This window comes from Apodemus sylvaticus, chromosome 13 (assembly GCF_947179515.1).
Source record: "Apodemus sylvaticus chromosome 13, mApoSyl1.1, whole genome shotgun sequence".
NCBI lineage: Eukaryota > Metazoa > Chordata > Mammalia > Rodentia > Muridae > Apodemus > Apodemus sylvaticus.
The window spans coordinates 46,820,634-46,841,210 of record NC_067484.1 but is presented as its reverse complement, the minus strand read 5'-3'; the positions used below and the strand labels follow the sequence as shown (position 1 = coordinate 46,841,210).

Below are 20,577 nucleotides of genomic sequence, written 5' to 3'. Positions count from 1 at the left end.
TCCCCCCCTTGTAAGTCCCTCCCCTCATTCCTTCCTCCCATTCTCCTCAGAGAAGATGAAGCCCTCCCTACTTGGGTACCAGCCTGGCCTACGATGTCAATTTCCAGCATGACTAAGGCAGGACCAGGCAGTCGAGTTAGGGGAAGGGGATTCAAGGACAGGCCAAAGGGCCAGAGACAGCCCTGCTTGAGGTTCAGGAGTTACCAAAGGTCATTTTAGCTACATTTCCAGTTTGCGATACATGAGACTCTTTGTTAAAAATATCACCTGAAAGAGAGTATATTCCCACCATGGGACACTCACCTTTCAGTTAGCTGCGACTTGACTTCTCGAAACTTGCTTAATGTCTTTCTTCTTTGGGCTCCATACAACATTATGCCAACCACTGCTTCAGAATTTGTCAAAAGATGGGGGCATAATCATTTACTTGCTTATCTGCATTTCTCAGATGGCAATTTTCCAAAGATAAAGATATGCATGCATTGTATTATTATTATTACACAGACCATGCCAAACACAGGACCTGGAACACACCATGCAACTAGTAAATGGTTTTGATGAAATTAAACAAATATCCAAATAGTAAAGAGACAATGAATGTTTTTAATTTTAGGTGAGACAGATTGACACACAGTTCAAGGACTTACAGTTATGGAACAATACAAGTAGCTCTTTATTATGTGGCTCCATGATGTTTTAATGTAAAACTTGTAGAGCCAGTCAAAACTTATGATTCTTTATCATTTATTAAAGTAATTGAGATCCTGTGTTCTGTCACTCAAAGTTAAATTTTTTAAGTATATGAAATATTTCATATAACCTTAATCTTCGTTAATAAAATAAAAACTTAGTAGCCAAAAAATCTGGACCACAGTAAATTGTCATAATTATTTCTTTGAATATTTTTTAAATTAGAAAAGAATTACCCACCTAATTCTATCTTAGAAAGTTAGAAAGTTCAAAGATTATAGCTAATTTGACATGATGCTTTGAATACACAATATGTTAAATAGGTACATTATTCAAAGATTGTAAAGGAATGTGCATAATAGAGGAATTCTCCATTATTTCCATGTGACCCAGCAATAGACTTCTGTGTGCTTATGGCAGACACTGAAAGATCCAAAGATAATTTTTACAATGAGAACTTGACTTAAGTAGAACATATTTCTATGATGCAGAGAAAATTCTGGCTTCTTCACCATGTTCAACTCTCATCTGTTATATGAACTCAAATGATGTTAGGTAATTTCTCCTTTATTAAATCATACCCAGAATATTTTACATGATATATGTATATTAAATATGAATAATATTTCAAAACATGTAAGAAAATGCACGAATCTATGAGTACACCCTTAATCTCACCTAATACCTTACACAAAGTTGATATGTATAGAGACCTTGATGCAAGGTTTCCACTAGAGAAAAAGCCATCTAGGAATTATTACACCAAAAAAAGATAAATTAAAAATTTGCTATCTCAAAATGAGTGTATTACTTAGGCATTAAATCTCTATGTGCTCAAAAGAAACTTCACACAAACTATGAAATGTGTATCTTCATACATTGAGAAGTGAATAATCTGTGTTGTATCTACATACTGAAGAGATATATGCTGAAGACAGTTCGAGTGGTTTAAATATCCTTGCCAGGGAGTGGCACAGTTAGGAAGTGTGGCCTTGTGGAAGTAGGTGTGGCATTGTTGGGAGAAGTGTGTCACTGTGGGGTTGGGCAATGAGACCTGTCTTCTATCAGTGTGGGAGCCAGTATTCTCTTCTCCTAGCTTCCAAAGAAGAGCTAGAATTCTCAGCTCCTCCAGCACCATGTCTGCCTAGATACTGCCATGCTTCCAGTCTTAATGATAATGGACTGAACATCTGAACATGTAAGCAGGCCCCAATTAAATGTTATCATTAATAAGAGTTGTCGTGGTTATGGTTTGTCATTACAGCAATGAAACACTAAGACAGTGATCATTTCAGACAACTACAAACACAAAGTATAAAATAATAAAAACATTTGCTTTTCCATAAAGGAGAAGCATTTATAGTTTTTGAGACATAAAAAGTGTATGAGCATTAAATATTCTTTGTTTTCTGATAGTAACTTTGTGGTTCAAGAAATGTGGCCATCAGAGAAAACATTCCAGACCCTTATTCATATAAGTTTTTTTATTACTCAGAAAAGCTGTGTCAATTACATAAATATGGAGAGTTTCCAGAGTGTAAGCTATGTATCTAGAATTAAAATGTTATTTGAGAATGGTTATTGACAGCAGAGTCTATAATAATTTTGGGGATATCCATTGAAGGAAGCAAAATGCAAACAAAAATGGTCTGTAATTTTTGGTGTTGTTGGCTTTTGTTTGTTTGTTTTCCTACTGGTGCAAACACCTAAGTAAAAGTAACTCCAAAAAAAAAGTGAATGCTTTGAATATACATTGCTAGGATTACTTAGTGATAGAGTTCAAAATTTCTGAGTACCTGATACATGTTAATTAAGTAAACAACTGGTGGAATATTTGGAGTATTATAAGTAGGAAATTGCTTAAAAATTAAATAAAAGATGTTCAAGACATTGAGATCAAAAGAAGGCAACATTTATCCCAGTATATTGTTCATATAGAGAGCAAACCTGTTTCCCCACTGCACACACACACCTTCCTTCAGAATTATTAAGAGCCAGGGCATAGTATTGTATCACCATTGGGATCAGCTTCAGAATTGAAAGTTTGTCCAGAAGATCATGCTAACATCAACATTTAATCAGAAAAAAAAAGTGTGTGCATGTGTGTGTTTATGTGTGTGTGTGCCTCTGTGTGTGTGTGCATGTGTGTGTTTATGTGTGTGTGCCTCTGTGTGTGTGTGTGTGTGTGTGTGTGTGTGTGTGTGTGTGTGTATGATATGAACATTAGCTGCCTTAAAGAAAAAGTTGATATGGAGCAAGACTGCCTCATCATGAAGGAGTTATTTGATTGGCTTAATGAGATGTGAAGAAAGAGGTCTCAAGCTATGAGTAAAGGGTATTTTAGGTAGAGGCCATGTGGAGCCATGAGGAGGGCAGTTTCATTGAAAGCTGGTGGCGGAACTGCCTGCGATTGGTGGCAGCCGCTTAGCATCATCACTAACTGGAGAGAGAAACGGAAGGTTCCGTAAGATTAACCATTGACTTAAAGTAAAGTGAGACTTAGCCCTTGTCTTCTGTGTTTGAGTGTTCTTATCTTCTATGTCTTGTTTTAAGAAAGGTGGTTTCCCTGAGAAGCAGAGTCAAGACTTACTGGCAAAATGCTTACAATGAGTGTTTGTAGAAGATTAAACTCACAGCCTTGCCAAGTGTCTCAGGCCAAACCAGAGATTTCTTAAAGGAATTATGCTAGACAAATAAATAAATCTCTCCTCTTGTCCTGGTTTCCTTAACCAATCTGGAGGCCGAGAAACGAAAGAACTCGCAGTGAGTTTTCTGTTCCCAGATCACTGCATGGAAGCAGAGAGAATATGTGTATTTATGGATTCAGATTCTGTTCTGATGACTTTCCTACAATTTCAGTTTATCAACTCTGATCATGTTCTTGGTATCCAGGATCCAGAATCTGAAAAAAGAATAAATGGTAGGAATAAGCTTTTTAAATTCTCATTTTTGTCTCATAACTGTTAATTTACAAATTTTCATTGAAAATTTTTGTTATGTATTGGCTAGATATCAAAATAATTAAATTAATTTAAAATCACTTGGGGATTTCTAATTTGAGCTACCACTTCACCTAATGTTTGGCTGTATGTCTCTGCATCTGCGTCCATCAGCTACTGGAAGATTCCTCTGATGACCATTGAATTATATAGCAGACTATCATTAGGAACCATTTTCTTTCTTTCTTTCTTTCTTTCTTTCTTTCTTTCTTTCTTTCTTTCTTTCTTTCTTTCTTTCTTTCTTTCTTTCTTTCTTTCTTTCTTTCTTTCTTTCTTTCTTCTTCTTCTTCTTCTTCTTCTTCTTCTTCTTCTTCTTCTTCTTCTTCTTCTTCTCTCTCTCTCTCTCTCTCTCTCTCTCTCTCTCTCTCTCTCTCTCTCTCTCTCTCTCTCTCTCTCTCTCTCTTTCTTTCTTTCTTTCTTTCTTTTACACTCCAAATTTTATTCCCGTCCTGGTTCAGCCTCTGACTGTTTCACATCCCATACCTCCTCCATGCCCTGTCTCTACAAGGATGTCCCCACCTTCCAACCTCCATCTCACCAGACCGCTAATCTCCCTGTGGCCTCCAGTGTCTTGAGGGTTAGGTGCATCTTCTCTGACTGAACCCATATCCTGCAGTCCTCTGCTCTGTATGTGCCTAGGGCCTCATATCAGCTGATGTTTGCTGGTTGGTTGGTGGCCCAGTGTCTGAGAGATCTCAGGAGTCCAGGTTAATTGAGACTACTGGTCCTCCTTCAGGCTTACCCTCTTCCTCAGCTTCTTCCAGCTTTCCCCTCATTGAATCATGGGGGTCAGCAGCTTCTGTCCATTGGTTGGGTACAAATATCTGCATCTGACTCTATTCTGGCTTGTTGGGACTTTCAGGGGACAGTAATAATAGACCTCTTTTTGTGAGCACTCTAAAACCTCAGTAATAGTGTCAGGCCTTAGTGCCTCCCCTTGAACTGGATCTCACTTTTCCTCAGACTCCTTTCCATGTCCACCCATCCCTGCAGTTCTTTCAGACGGGAACAGTTACGGGTCAGAGCTTTGACTGTGGGGTGACAATCCCATCCCTCAATGATGCCCTGTCTTCCTGCTGGAAGTGGGCTCTACAAGTTTCCTCTCCCTATTGTAGGGCGTTTCATCTAAGCTCCCTCCTTATTTATTTATTTTTTAATCCCAGGTCTCTGGACTGTTCAGTCTCCAGTTCTTAGTCGTCCAGGCCAGTGTCTTGCGTGAGCTCCCTTGTGGTGTGGCCAAATTACACCAATTAACATTTCAATATTTCTTATGCTTAAAAACATGAATCTTTTCAGACAAATAAGAAGCAGTATATATCCTTATAGGAACTGGGAGTGAATTACTGATATTAATCTAGTAACTTTATAACCAGTGTAAAGTCAGGAGAAATTTAAATCAAATGACCTGATTATTAAGGTATTTGCTCTATGGTATGCTTTTGATAATGTCCCTACTATCACTTCACTTGGTGGTAAGTCACCTGGGTGAGCTATGGAGAGGCATTCCAGGACTGGTGCTCTGTCACTTTAGGAAATGCTGTGTTTCATGGTCCTGAGAAATATAGAAAACTCAGAAACTCTACCGAGAATGTGTCAAATGCAGGCACAAGTTACAGGATGTGTCCTTCCCTTTAATGTTCTTGACTGTATGGATATGTTGGAGCTTTCTAACATCTGCCCTTATGTCAGCGAAATATCCATTATCAAGTATGTGCTGTATAAAACTGTCTCAAACCCTGAGCCTCCAGAAACTTCTGTTCTTCAGAAAATTTGAAATGGCCAGCTTCTTTGAGATTCATTGAGCAGTTCTGAGTCTGAAGTTGAGAATGGGGTATTTTATTTTATTTTATTTTATTTTATTATTTTCCTTTTGTAATTCAACCCAGTTAGCAGCATCCTAATGGTCTTTTCCTGTTCCAAATAGCCTGTTTAATTATACATATAAGACCAGATGCCATGGAGATAAATGTAAATAAATTTTATCCTTCATGTTTGTAGTACAAGGAGGAAGATGCAACTTTTTGAAACTACTTAAACTCTATGTGGTTATGCTAAGAATAATAGGATATGATTTAACACTAGCAAGCTACTTGGAAAATTGTAGGAATATATTTTTTTAAAGAAGAAACCCAGAATGAATGAGCACAGTAGAATAAGATTTGATTTATAGAAAATACTCCTAAAATTGGTATCTCTACCCAGCACCATACCACATTTATGGACAAAAAACTTCCAGTTTTGGTAATTTAAGCTTAAAGAATCAATCCTTTGAAAAGCAAAATATAAGAAAAAATAATCAGAAGAAACTTCTAGAATAGTTCTTACCATGGTGCTTTTCATAAAAGCTATTTGAGGGCTATTGTTAAGCTGAGTAAAAGAAAAAAGGGAAAGAGATTTGGAATAAGGGAGGGAGGAAGGAAATGTATCCAATTCCTGTAATAGTACAGGTCCCACATTTCTGGATGCACAGAGAGCATCTATTAAAACAAAGACAAAACCATATAATACTGGTTAGTGTTAATCCAATAATTCACAGATGAGAAATATTCCCCAGAATTATCTCTTTTGATTCTTAATATACCTTTTTCAAAATAAATATTAAGTCAGCACACTCAAATAAAGCAGTTAATGCTAGTGGTGTTGTGGCTTTAAGATCACGGAATTAGCAACAGAATATCCATTTTAAAGACAAAATTCTTCTGCTTCCATTCCACCACAACTGCTTTTGAAGTGTTCATTGATAATAAAGGGAAAGAAAAGCTCTTCTGTAGTTCTTTAAAATGAAGCAAAGTAAATGTTGAAGGATTTTCCTCTGACATATATGCCACAGTTTCCATGAGACTCCCGCCCCCAACCAGGAGAACAGAAGCACTCTACAGGGGGCTTTTTAAGTCCTGAGAGGTTATGGAATGAAATGGAGTTTGGCAAACCAGGGGTGCTACATACCAGTTATCCGTGGGAAATGCTTGTACCACTTTCAAATGTCATACTAAATTGACAGTTTAACAACTGTTAAATGTGCTGAAAATGCAGCGTGATAAGACTCTGTGCCTGTTAAAACTTAATAAGTACCATAAAACTTTAATGAAATACTAACTAATATAGGTGATGGTCATTTTGATAGAAATTCTCTGTGGAATACAGACATTGCTTTGCAACTTAACAACACTTCTGTCATCTCTAATAGTGTGCATTTACAAACACAGGCTAGGTTAAAAATGATTTTATTCAAAATAGGTATGACAAAAATGACAAACCATTTTTATGTATACAAAGGGATATTGTGTAGTAGTCTGACAAAATTAGAACCAAATGCTATGAAAAAAGTGAAAATATTGAAATTAAGTAAGTGGTTGCTATTATGATAGTTTACATATCCCCATCTTTTATTTACATGCATACACATTGTGATCTTGAAACATTATGGTGATAATTCTGTGCTTGGAGAAATGATCATGTACATGTATTTACTAAAATTGTCGGGGTGCAATACACACACACACACACACACACACACACACACACACACACATACACACACGCGCACGCGCGGGTGACTGGATTTGGAGGTCTTCTATATAGTTTTCCAGAGCTGCTACTCAGAGCTTTTAATCTATTTTGTTTTTACTGAAGATTTTCAAGTACTAGAGACATAGGGAGTATTTTAGATGGAATTTTTTTCTTCTGATACCTTATTGTCATGTCTTGTAAAGATTCAGTTGATCTGTGTGGAGACCACTGCATGACCAACATTGGCATTTCTGATTTTGGTCATTTTGATATTCTGTGTCTTTGAATTAATGATGTAATTTCTATTAAATAAGTTCCTATATTAGTAGAGATAATGAGTTTGCAATGTCTGAGATCTGAATAGCATTTCAAGCTCAGGAGTTCTAAGTTCAAAAATAAATATTGTACAGTTATTGTATACCAGAGTGTATGTATTTGTAACGTTAGAATATTTTCTACTGTACTTTATGAGTAGTACTCAATCTCTGAATAATTTATTGTTCATACACACATTTGAAGGCCTACAAAGAGCACAGTTCATTTTTATTTGATTTCACACCATGCAATGTGTGTTATGTTTAGTTTTTCTTTGATCTAAATCACTACCAGATTGTAGGTGATATTTAGGATCTTTCAAAATACAGTTGAACAAACACTGGCAGATAACAAAGACTTAAATTGGATATATTTGAGCATGTGGTTGATGGTTTCTTCTTATTCCCCACCAAATCTGTGGCTGTTGCAATAGTGCAACACTGCACCTATCTGATCCCTCCCATGGGTTCCTTTTGTTGCCCATTTACAGCCACAACCTGCATCAGGCCAACTTCTCTCTCACTTTTACACAGACCTCAAAACCCAACAAACTGTTTGTGAATTACAAACTCATTCTGTCTACATTCTTTTTTTTTAATTTTTTTATTCGATATAATTTATTTACATTTCAAATGATTTCCCCTTTTCTAGCCCGCCCCCCCACTCCCCGAAAGTCCCGTAAGCCCCCTTCTCTTTCCCTGTCCTCCCTCCCACCCCTTCCCAGTTCCCCGTTCTGGTTTTGCCGAATACTGTTTCACTGAGTCTTTCCAGAACCAGGGTGTCTACATTCTTTACATACTGTCCAATAGTTGGTCTTCAAACCTTACTTCTGACACTTGAGAAATTGTGAGCATTTTCCTGTAATTCTAAAATTCTTCTGGAATGAGTCACATCTGGTTTAAGTAGTTTCAGTTAACATAAAATTAAAAATACATCTTTTTCACAGAGTAGGTGGCTTTAACCACTATAAAACTGTTATCTGTTCTCACAGATTTAGAGACCAGAATAATTAAGATGAAAGTATCAACAACTTTGTTTGCTGTAGAGACAGACAACTTATATCTTAGGAATATTACGCAGGCTCCTAGATAAGAATCCTCTCTTAAAGTCCTAGACGCAGCAATCGTGGACTTGAGCAGTTTGATGTTAAAAGGTAATATTATGAGAACAAGCCATGTATATTTTCTATGGTTTTGGTATGATTAAAAATTGCTGAAAATTTGAGTGAAAGGGAAGGAGTAATCAAACAAGGCTTACACATGCGGTAAGGATTTGATATCTGGGACCCAACATTGAGATTAAACAGATGTGATATTTGGAAGCATGAGCAAATAAAATGTCAAAACAAAAACTAGTGATGCTAATTTGACGAAACTAACACACACACACACACACACACACACACAACTTTAAAATGCCAATCCATAACTGTGAGATTAAAGTGGATGATTCTCTCTACAGGATATCTGGTGGATACATACTGAGTTTGTTTTCTAGTGATATGTGTCTTCTTTAGAGGAGTAATTAGCTGCACGGGTAAGCAACTGCATAATGAATCATCACACAGCCTTAACATTGCTTCTGATCCAAATAGGATGACAACTAATTCATTTGGTGTACTTCTCTCTGTGAAATTTAAAAACAGCATTGCTTTGTAGAAACCTGTTACTTTCATCTTTCAGAGATTAATATATATAGATCTTGATGGGGAAAAAAACAAAACAAAACTCCTTTTACTGCCACCTACTGGAGAATCATGTCATACAAATACGTGACATGGTAAGAAAAGCTCAGTACTAATTGTTTGTGTACTGGAAACATATCCTGATCCCACTGAAGTGTCTGTATCCACAACTTGCTGTAATGATCTCTTCTTTATAGATGCAAGGTAGAGAAGATAAAAGTTTTTACTTTTCAGTGACCAACGTTCATTTTTGTGGAGAAACTTTAGAAGAGATTGTGGAAAAAATAATTTAAGTAGTCCTAAAATTTCTGGCTAAAATCCTTCCTAAAGAAATTTTCCCTTCCCTTCCCTTCCCTTCCCTTCTCTCTTCTCTCTTCTCTCTTCTCTCTTCTCTCTTCTCTCTTCTCTCTTCTCTCTTCTCTCTTCTCTCTTCTCTCTTCTCTCTTCTCTCTTCTCTCTTCTCTCTTCTCTCTTCTCTCTTCTCTCTTCCTCTCTCCTCTCTTTCTCCTCTCTCCTCTCTCCTCTCTCCTCTCCTCTCCTCTCCATTCCTCCCCTCCCCTTCCTTTCCTTTCCCTTCACATTCCCTCTCCTCCCCTCTCCTCCTCTCCCCTCTCCTTTCCTTTTCTCTCCTCTGTTCTCCTTTACCCCTCCTCTTCCTTCTCTTCCCCTCCCCTTCTCTCATCTTCTGTTTTCTCTCCTTTCATATCTGCTCTTCTGTAACTTATTGTTCCACTAGCAAAGTAGGCATTATTATAGGCTATTGTCTATCGCCAAATATATATATATATATATATGAAAGTGGGTAAAAGAACTACTTGAAATGTATGTGTGTCCTGCTTGAACCCAGGGTCTCCTGCCTACTAGGCAAGTCCTCTGCCATGAACCACATATCCTTAGCTTGAAGACAGTTCTATATTCACAGTAAGTTTTTAGCCGAGAAAAAGTTCAATTTCCTATCATAGAACTAAATTATTGCTCTACTAACAAACACAAGGCATTTATTTTAGAATTACTTTTCTATAACCAACCACAGTTATATAAACAAATACTGTTTTTCTAATAATGAAGGCGTGAAGATCAAAATCAAGGTTCTGGAGAATGTCGTCTCTTTTCTAGAAACTGGAGCCTTCTCAAGGTAGCTTCAAATTATGATGGTGGTGCTGCAGTACTCTGGGGGGGTGGGCACCTTTACAAAAACTCTAATGCCATTTGTGAAGATTGCTCTTTAATGACCTGATTATTCTTCAAAGGCCCCCACTTTCTAATACTATCTCCTTGTTGGTTAAGATTTCAACTCATGAGCTGGGGTGGGAGGCACAAATACTCAGACCCTAACAGAAATCACAGGAAATGGTCTGAACACGGTTAAGAAAATGAGCCAGGGAGAGACAGCTGGAGACATCTCTCCTTTACATTGACTTTATGTGAAATTATCTATTTGTTTCTATGGGGGACAATTTCTTATCTAATGTAGTGAATGTCTATATCTCAGACTAGATTCTTGTCCAGAATAAACTGCTTAAAATTTTTGTTCAGCTGAATTAATTTAATGACATGTAGAAAACACCCTAATTCAACAGTTTAATTCTCAATTATTTATTAAGAAGCTATTTTCAATTGTTTTGTTTATTGAGTACAATATAAGAAACATCTTTAAACCAATATAGTATAGTATTACATAATTACTATGCCAAAACAGCTGATAAATAAAAAGAAGACATTACTGTGTGTGGTAGCATATATCTTTAGCCCTGAAACTGTTGGGGATGGGTGTATCTGTGTGAGTTTGAGGCCAGACTGATCTGCATAATGAGTTCTGTGACACCCAGTGCTACACCAAAGAGATATAACTTTTGGTTTGGTTTGTTTGGTATGTGAAGATTGAAGATGCCCTTTAACCTACCCCTCAAGTTTTACTTTGCCCATCTATAAAATAAAGAGATAAAAATAATAGTTATGGCTGGTCTACAAAGCTCAGTGCAGCTAAAAGAAGCCTAAATTTTAATCTTCCAAACAATGTTTTGCAAAGTGTGACCACCCACCCACAAGCCTACAAGTCTGTTAAAATGAAATTCCCAGATCCACTTGCAGACCTACCAAGTCAGGTCTCCTGCAAATTAAATTCACTATCCTGTGTCTTTAGCAAGCTAATATGCATAGTAGAGTCAGATAATCACAGCCTGGAAATACATGGTGCATCTCATAATCAATGTGTTCACACATGTATTACCAACAAGGTCTTCTCTTAACTTCCACTCCTTTAAAACTTCCTCCTCCCATCCCCCAGGGAGAAGTCTTTTGATGAAGATAAAACTTTTCTTTATGTTTCATGCGTTCAGAAATTCTTAATGGATATATGGGATCTTACAACCCAAATGAGCTCTGTGTAAAGGTAAAAAAAGCATATTAAAATTAATCTCTAACTTCTGTAGAGATTGCTCAGTGGTTAGCAAGCTTGCTGTTTTTAGAGAATTCAGTTTGCAGCATTCACGTGGCAGCCATGTGTAAGTACAGTTCATGAAGCTGATGTGATTTTCCGGCCTCTGTGGCCACTGCATACACATAGTAAACTTACATACAGTCCAAACATTCAGAAACATAAAATAAAAAAATAAATTTTTAAAGAGCAATCTTGGTGAATTTTTTGAAAGTCATTGTTCAATAGGAGAGTAGAATTAATATAATAATCTAATTAACATTAATAAGAATTAATATATATCAATATAAGCTTTTAGGTGAATTAGTAGGGAGAGGTATTTTGGTGTCACATTGTGTTTATTGTTAAAAGTTGTGTTGGTTCAGGATTTCCTCCTGAAGGCTAATCTTTAGACATGAACTGTACTGGGTTAAGACCACAAACCCATGCCACAGGGCTATAACTTTAGAAACAACCACTAAGTGATCTCCCATACTTATTCGGCTCTCCCTGCTACAAAGCAAAGCATATAAATGAGAAATATGTATATAAAATTCTGGGCACAAAATTACTTCACCAACTGAGGGTAACTCCTTTCTGTTTTTAAATCTGTTATCCTCTCTAGTTTATAATGTGGTCTGGGGTAATGCTCTCATGCACAGCCAGCACTAGTTTCTAAGAACATTTATAGAAATTTTAATAAGAAATTTTATTAGATGTGTGTGCTTTTGTCCCCTGGAGTTTGACTCTTCAAACATCATGCACCCTAACTTCTGAGGGAGTCTATTCAAGTTAAAGAAGACAGCTGTGACTTTTCACTTTTAGTTACTGGATATTGTGGATAGATGTCGGCAGGGTCATGATTTGAGAAATGATGCGATGGGGAGTTCAAGGACATGCTTCAGAGTGAATGGGTTTTGATTTTGAGGTTTGATAGAACCAGCAATGGATATGGTGATAGGGGATTGTATTTCTCTTTGTTTAATCTGTAGGGGAAAGAGATCCCAAATAGCCTAACATTGACCTGTATTTTGAGAAAATTGTTACATAACGTACAAGGAAATCACTTTTTCTCTTCTTCTCTGTTACCCTTCTCCAAGATGCTTGTGCTTTGAGATCATAGACTTCCTCACTCATGACCAAGACTCAAAAACTGCATCTGGGTGATCACTGTTTTCTCTTCCTTCTTCCCTTAGCTCCTGCCGTCTCTAAAGCCTATTTTCCTCAGATACGACATCAGAAGAAAATGGGTGACTTGGAATGTCCAGTGGTGGTGTCTGAAAAGCAGAGGCAACTATAGCCTCATAAAGAAAACAGAAGTGGATGCTCACAGCCAACCAATGGACTGAGCACAGGGTCCCCTATGGAGGAGATAGAGAAAGGGCCCAAGGATCTGAAGGGATTTGCGGCCCCATTGGAATAACCAACCAGTACCCCCAGAGCTCCCAGGGACTAAACCACCAACCAAAGAGTACACATAGAGGGACCCGTGGCTCCAGGTGCATATGTAGAGATGGCCTTGTCAGACCTCAGTGAGAGTAGAGACTTGGTACTGTGAGGACTCGTTGCCCCAGTGTAGGGGAATGCTAGGACAGGGAGTGAGTAGGTTAGTGAGCAGGGGAGGGAGGATGGGATAGGGGATTTTCTGAGGGGAAAGGAAGAAAGGTGATTAACATTTGAAATGTAAATAAAGAAGATATCTAATTAAAGCAAAAGAAAAAATGAGTTGTTATTACAATCATTTAAAAAAATACCAAAAGCAATGAAAGAAGAGGGTAGGAAACTCAAGCATGTTAGTCACTGAATGCTTCCACATATGTTTCTTTGCACCCTCCCTTTTAGTTTGCAAAATGGTTCTTTTATTATTTTACTGCTGTGTTTCTTGGATTCTGTTAACTGCTTCCTCCTGTCCTTCTGTGTTCTTTGTTTGTTTGTTTAGTGGTTTCCCATCGATTTGATTCCATTTTGTAATGTCCATGCTTAAATTGCATTCTTTATTTCCTCCAATCACGATTCCTATGTAACTATGCAGGGAGGCTATTCACTTGAAGATGGGTTAGTGGGAGCCCAGGAACTTGCAAGAGCTGTCAGGTATTTTCCATGTGTAAAACATGCCCTCAGCTCTCTGGACTTGAAGTGAGAGCTGGAATCCAGCTAAGACAGGACAAGGCATGCTCCTAGGAGTCGCAGAATACAGCCAGCCTGCCTGGTCAGTAGCTAGCAATCCATGAGCTTGCTACTAAGGAAACTGAAACTTGAGCTAATGAGATGGTAAGCACCTCCTGAGACGAACTGAAGGCATCCTATTAATTCTCTTTTCTAGGTATCTTTCCCTAAATAATCTTAAAATTGTTTCCTATTTGTTTAGAAGCACAAAACTTGGAAGACAAAAGCATTTATAGAAGAAAAGTTAGAGGCAAACTTATTACACTCTCCCTGGAGATGTCCCTCATCAAAAATATACCCTAGCATAGGTCACAAGAGAGGAAAGGGGTGGGGGTGGGGTGCAGGAGTCCGCATAGCAAGAACACAACCAAGATGACTCAGGCAGTCTCAAGGGGGGATTTCTGGTTCGAGGGCATTAATAAATCTGCTCTTGGCTTTGTAGAATCAGCAATGCTAGCCTACCTCTTCTATACTAGTATATTTTAAGGATTTCAGGGGTGTTGAGCTGTCCTAGCTCTGCCCACCCTGCTTCCTCACTGAATCCTGGCCAGCTGCAGAAGTCTGTTCAACTTGGTCACCAGAAGAGTGATTGGAGGTCTCTGGATATTCCCTGGTCCTGGATAAACATTTAGGGTTACTTTACACACTGGGACTCCAGCTCCTGATCACACAGTAGTTCCTTCATAATAAAGACAGGTTTTACCCTGGGGGAGAAGCTGGAGGAGTCCAGGCTGGTTGGGAGAAGACAAGCAGCTGCCGGCTGCGGTGATAGGGACATTTGGGAATGAGGATATAAGAAGGGTGGAGAACTTGCGAACTTGTCCCCGGGCGCCGTGAAGCTTCCGAGGAGGTCTGGGAGAGACCCCAGCAGGATGTACCCAGGGCGGTGCAGCTGACAGCCCCCGGCGGCGCCGCGCAGCCCCTCTCCACCCGCGAGTGTGCGCGCGAGCGGCGGGCGGCGGCGGGAGGAGGCGCAGGCGCGCTGCTCGCCCGTCTGCAGCCCCGCGTCGAGCGCCTCGTCTCGGGGAGTTGATGGCAGCACCACAGTGCGGCCGCCCGGCCGAGCGCACCGCGCAGCCACCCGCGGCTGCCCGCCGAGCAGTCGACATGTGGGGGGACTGGGGTGGGAGCGGACGGAGCAGCGCCAGGGACCCGGGCGCGCAGCAGCCTCCGCTCGCTCGCCTGTCCTGACCTGGCTTGCTCGCCCCACCGAAGAATGTCAGCCAAGTCCAAGGGGAACCCCTCCTCGTCCTCTGCAGCCGAGGGACCGCCGGCAGCCTCCAAAACCAAGGTGAAGGAGCAGATCAAGATCATAGTGGAGGATCTGGAATTAGTGCTGGGCGACCTGAAGGACGTGGCCAAAGAACTTAAGGAGGTGAGAGGAGCGGGGTGGGGGAGGGATTGGTATTCCTTGCGCCCCATTGGGTGGGTTTAGGTCCCCCTTTTGGCTTGGGACTACAGCATTTCCAAACTCCTGGTAACTATGGAGGGATGCCTGCAGACCGACTTTCTTTGCCCGGGCTACTCAAGAGAAGAGTTGGAGCACTTTCTCTCTCTCTCGGTTTTTAATCAGACAGAAATCAACTAGTGTTTTAATTGATGGACTCGATAGGATGGTGGAAGGGATGGAGGCAAGCTACTGTCTACAGGGGACTGTCAGTGGTGTCAGGGGAAGGGGTTAACTGGGGGTGTGTCGACCAAAAAAGACGTGAGCATGGGCTGGCCAGAGCCAGTCTGGTGCTCCCTGCTTGCCCGGCTGCTCCCGCAGAAGTCCTTTGGCAAGTCTGTCCCTGGCCTGGCAGACCCTGGAAGCTGAGCCGAAGGGGGGCGGCTTCTGGGCCCTGGGCCAGGCCAGGGAGGGCACTGGGAGGGGGAGCTCAGCTCTGGCTCCTCTCTCCTATTCTCAATCCCTACCAGAAAGAAGGCGACTCTGGGTGCTGACCAGAGAATTGAGCTTTGGAGACCAGAGAGATGTCTGGGACTTTCTCACTTTCGCAATCCCTGAAGCATTCCCCGTCCTTTTCCGAATGTTTCCAACAACTCTGGGCCTTCGCGCCACCCTGAGTGTCGCCATTCTTCACTTCCTTCCTTTAATTCTGTCATCACTTGGCATTGAACCTGAGCAGTAGTGCTTACGAGGGGAGGGGAGTGTGTATGTGTGTCTGCGTGTGCTGCTTGTGTTTTGTAGTCTTACCTCTGGTATCCTGGGCTCTTTAGAACTGGAATTGTTTTCCCCTCCCCCGCCAGTATCCGACCCCCTCTGTACTCCGCCCCTCCCCACCCTGGTGAACTGGATTGGAAGAGGTGAGGTGTTCAGTTGAGGCGGTGTTACTCAGGCAGCCTCAGTGGCCCGGGGCCCCAGTGAGGGCTAGCTTGCTTGAGGTGGGTCTCATTGTCAACCTGGCTGCCTCCTGTGGCTGGGGGAGCTAGCGGCGATGCCCAGAGCTCCTTTTCACTACCGAGGAAGCTCCTGGTGTGGCTCTTGATGTCTGCAGTTCCAGCTGCAAGAAAGGAAACTTCTTAGGTGGAGGTGGTCTCCCTGGAAAGATAAGGGGACGTACAATCAGAGCCTAAATCTGAAATTGTAACTCCGTTTCCGGAGCCGGGGGGAGGAGATTTGGGGCTGTTTGGATGACTGGCCTCTGGAGATTATCCTTCTGTCATTTCCAGCCCCAATGTGAGGACTCTCCCTGGCATTACCTCTATGTCCAAAAATCTGAGTTTATGACCAAATTCAAAGCTTGTTAAAAAGATCCGTTGCTGGCCAGAGTTCCTTTGCCAGTGACCAATTCATTCCTGTATGTTTCTCCGCAAACAGAACAGGCTTACAGCCCAGGTCCTGAGAATGGTGGTGGATATCGATGGGTCAGGAAACTTGTTTGTGTGTTTGTAGGCTTTCCCTAGGCTTGTTTCAGAACTCGTTGGCAGATGGAAAGGTTATACACTGCAATCCAAGGCTAGAGACGTTCCTTTCTCTGTAACACTTTTACTTTCTATGTTTGGCAGTTTGTGTTTTCATTTACAACATTATCATGATTATAAAAGTGAACAATTTAGATTCCTCTGGGTATACACCCCTGGTTTGTGTGTGCATATGTGTATGTGTGTGTGTGTGTGTATGTGTATTTAAGATAGTGGATACAGGAAACCATTGACATCAAAGGTTATAGACGGTTTTGTTTACAGGGTGAGACTAAGAAAGGTAGCCAGGCAAAATTCTGCCTCTGTGAACCATAGCCATGTGTCAGGACACTTGTTCTTTTGGACAGAATAACCTAGAAATCACTATTCACGATCTTTATTATTATTATTATTATTATTATTATTATTATTATTAGAATTTAAGGCCATGAATGGACAGGTAAATGTCTAACCCTTTCTTTGGTTTCTAGCTAGAATTGAAGATGTAAATAAGAAGTCTGATGGTCTTTCAGTGTACTCATTTCTTTTTTAAAAAAATATGCTTAAGCTGGGCAGTGATGGCTCAGGCCTTTGATCCTAGCACTTGGGAGGCAGAGGCAGGCAAATTTCTGAGTTTGAGGCCAGCCTGGTCTACAGAGTGAGTTCCAGGACAGCCAGGACTACACAGAGAAACCCTGTCTCAAAAAAAAAAAATTAAAAATATGTTCATGATAAAAAACCCAGATAAGTGGATATTAACCTAGAAAACTGGAATACCCAAAACATAATCCACACATCAAATGAGGTACAAGAAGAAAGGAGGAGTGGCCCCTGGTTCTGGAAAGACTCAGTGAAACAGTATTCAGCAAAACCAGAACGGGGAAGTGGGAAGGGGTGGGTGGGAGGACAGGGGAAGAGAAGGGGGCTTGCGGCACTTTCGGGGAGTGGGGGGGCTAGAAAAGGGGAAATCATTTGAAATGTAAATAAATTATATCGAATAATAAAAAAAAAAAAGTCCTTAAAAAAAAAAAAAAAAAAAAAACCCAGATATTTCTTAAAGGAATAGAAATACAGGAGAACAGATGGAGAGTCCTGACAGAGGTAGTGGTAACATCTTCCTTTGATGCCTTGCAAGATTTCATTCACTACCAAGGCCTAAAAACTCAGCCCAAACCTGAAATGTATGAGTGATAACTCAGCATTTCTGATGTGATATGCCTGTCACTAACTTTGCTGTGGACATCATCATCCCAGGCTTGCCTGTGGGAGTGTATATAATAAAACTAAGTCTCAAAACAGGCTATTTATATGAGAAGAATGGGAGTTATTTCCAGGACAAAATATTTATAGGGCATGTTTAACCTATGGCATCTTGCACTTGTGCAGTCTTGATCTGTTTAGAACAATAGGCATATTCTAAGCATGTCTTTCATGAAATGAAAGATATAACTGATAACCTTTGTAGACTCTACGAAGCATTTTCATTCCTCTACCCAATATTTATGCATATAAATGTTGCAATTAATATATCAATTGTGACATTTAATATTTTGACAGTTCACAATAATGTGCAATTATACTTTATATAAATTATTACTTTATTATTATATTATATATTATTATATACTTTACATAAATTATTGTATTATGATTATCATTTATTGATAACACTGTACTTTTGAACTATAATATATACTTATATAAATTAATAGTGCATTTTTATTAACTTGGAATAAAAACTAACCTAATAGCATAATTTTGAGTAAAACGCAGTCAATCAGTACATGGTATTTGTTTACCCCTTATGTATTTTATTTTAATTACAACTTAAAATTTAAACATTCTGTCTTTTACTTTTGTACAAACCCCACCAATAAGACTTACTTTTTGCTTGATTACTTTAATATTTTTGAAAGTAAGGTATGTTTACATCATTTTCCTCCTGTCCTTCCAATTTAGTTCCTCCTTTTCTCTCTCTTAGATTCATGATTGATTGTTTTAATAGTAGCTTTTTGAATTCAGATAGGCAGGGTGAATCTGATCCCTCCCTGTACTAGCTGTTTGAAACACTTAATAATTAGTAAGAAAACTCTAGCATGTTCAGTAAATGAGTCCTTGCATCTTTTTCTGATTCATTGTTTAGTAATAGTTATTTACTCCATCATAATTGAATTGACTATTATTAAGAGAGGGGTGGGATTTCTAGAACACCCAAATGCAGTTCCTTTAACCTCACAGTTGAATAAAGCCTTAGCGCAACTTAAGACTTTCATAAATATTATAAACCATTTAGCTTTCTGTGCTATGATAAAAAATAACCTAAAATATGGCACTCTCCATGTGTTCTTTCCACACCCACCACATTACAAGTTTTCTTGTTACTAAAATGAATAACTTTTGTACATGCTCAAAATTTTACTTAGGATGTGTTTAATCTACCATTAAGCATCAGTAATATCAAAGTCATTATGACTTTTACTGTTTACTCTGCCGGTTGATGTAAAGAAGAAACTGAAGTTGAGTACCAATTCAGACATGTTCATTTATAAATCTGTGCTGGTTGCGTACTCAGGAGTATGGTCCCGTGAGTGAAGAAAGTGTGATGTAAGAAGGCATTAAGATAAGAACTTTTAGAAACTTAAAATTTTTCCAGATTTTCATGGAGGACGTAAATGGATTGGTGTACAAGATATCTTTTAGCATATAAAAAACTAAAATTAAACACATTGGGATAGCAGATGTTAGTGGTCAAATTTTCACTAAGAAATATAGAAATAAATCTACTTTTAAAAACATGTCTAACATAATTCAAAATGCTGGGAATACTCCGTGTGTTACTTCAGAAGATGGAAAATATGGAACGTTTTGCATTAAGTGTTTCTTTGTGGGAATCTCTCATCATCGGTCTTGGTTGCTTTAGCTGAATTATCTTTTAGTTCCGACTGCTTACAGCCCTGGACTTTCCTTATAACATCTCATTGCTCTAAATTTTGTCATAGTACTATTATATGAATGAAACAAACATTAACATGCAATATGTAACATTTATGTTTATGTCAGATGCGTGAGTAGGTGTCATGGAGGCGAAATAGAAATGGTTATGTTGTTAGTGAGCTAGAATTATTTCATGACGGGATTTCACAACTAGGTGGGGTGAATGGAAAGAACCCATCATTTTTCTTATATTCCACAGAAAAGAAGAGTACAACTTAAGTAAAGCTTAGGAAATTTACAAAATCCATCTGACATTGATTAAAAACCAAATTCACAATGGTCAGATATTCCTGCTTTGGAATATTCTTTCTTTTAAAAAAGTATTATGCTATTGATTGATGTTTATTGTGCTTTTTGCTGTTTGTGTATTTGTGCACCTTGGAGGCCAGCAGAGGGCATAGGATGCTTTGGACTTGAACTTATAGATGGTTGTGAGCTTACATGTCGATGCTGAGACTTGAATCCAAGTCTGTCGGGCGAGCAGTGGGCCTTTAACCACTGAGCCATCTCCTGGGCCACTTCCTGGTCTCTCCCATTGACTTCTCAGCTCGAAGTTCTGTATTTTATTGCTCTGGGAAATCCTACAGTATTTTTAGCTAATGAGCCCATGCATATAAAAGGCATTATTAGAACAAATTATAGGGAATGATCTCTGCAGTATTTTCTGAGTTCTAAAATTATGACTGAATGGAAGCCAACAGTGCACTCAATAGTAGGAATCACTGTATACTTAGTACAGTTTACCTTACCAAAAGTGAGATGTGCGTACTAAATGTTAAGATACACCAATTACCGTTTTTTTCTTCTTAATATGATGCCTTAAAATACTACTGAAAACATGATTCTGTGAGCATACTGATAGCTAATAATTAGCCTTTACCATCTCTCTTCCTCTTAATGAA

The 20,577-nt window shown here is 39.3% G+C and overlaps 1 protein-coding gene across 1 annotated transcript in view; it reads left to right on the top strand.

Moving 5' to 3' along the window:
• Positions 1-14,795: 14,795 nt before the first annotated feature.
• Prr16 (proline rich 16) overlaps positions 14,796-20,577 on the top strand; it is a 189,471-nt gene continuing 183,689 nt past the window's right edge. The window contains exon 1 of the mRNA XM_052155451.1: positions 14,796-15,155. Within this exon, the coding sequence (XP_052011411.1) occupies positions 14,997-15,155 (159 nt within the window). The 5' untranslated portion in view covers positions 14,796-14,996. The remainder of the gene's footprint in view (positions 15,156-20,577) is intronic.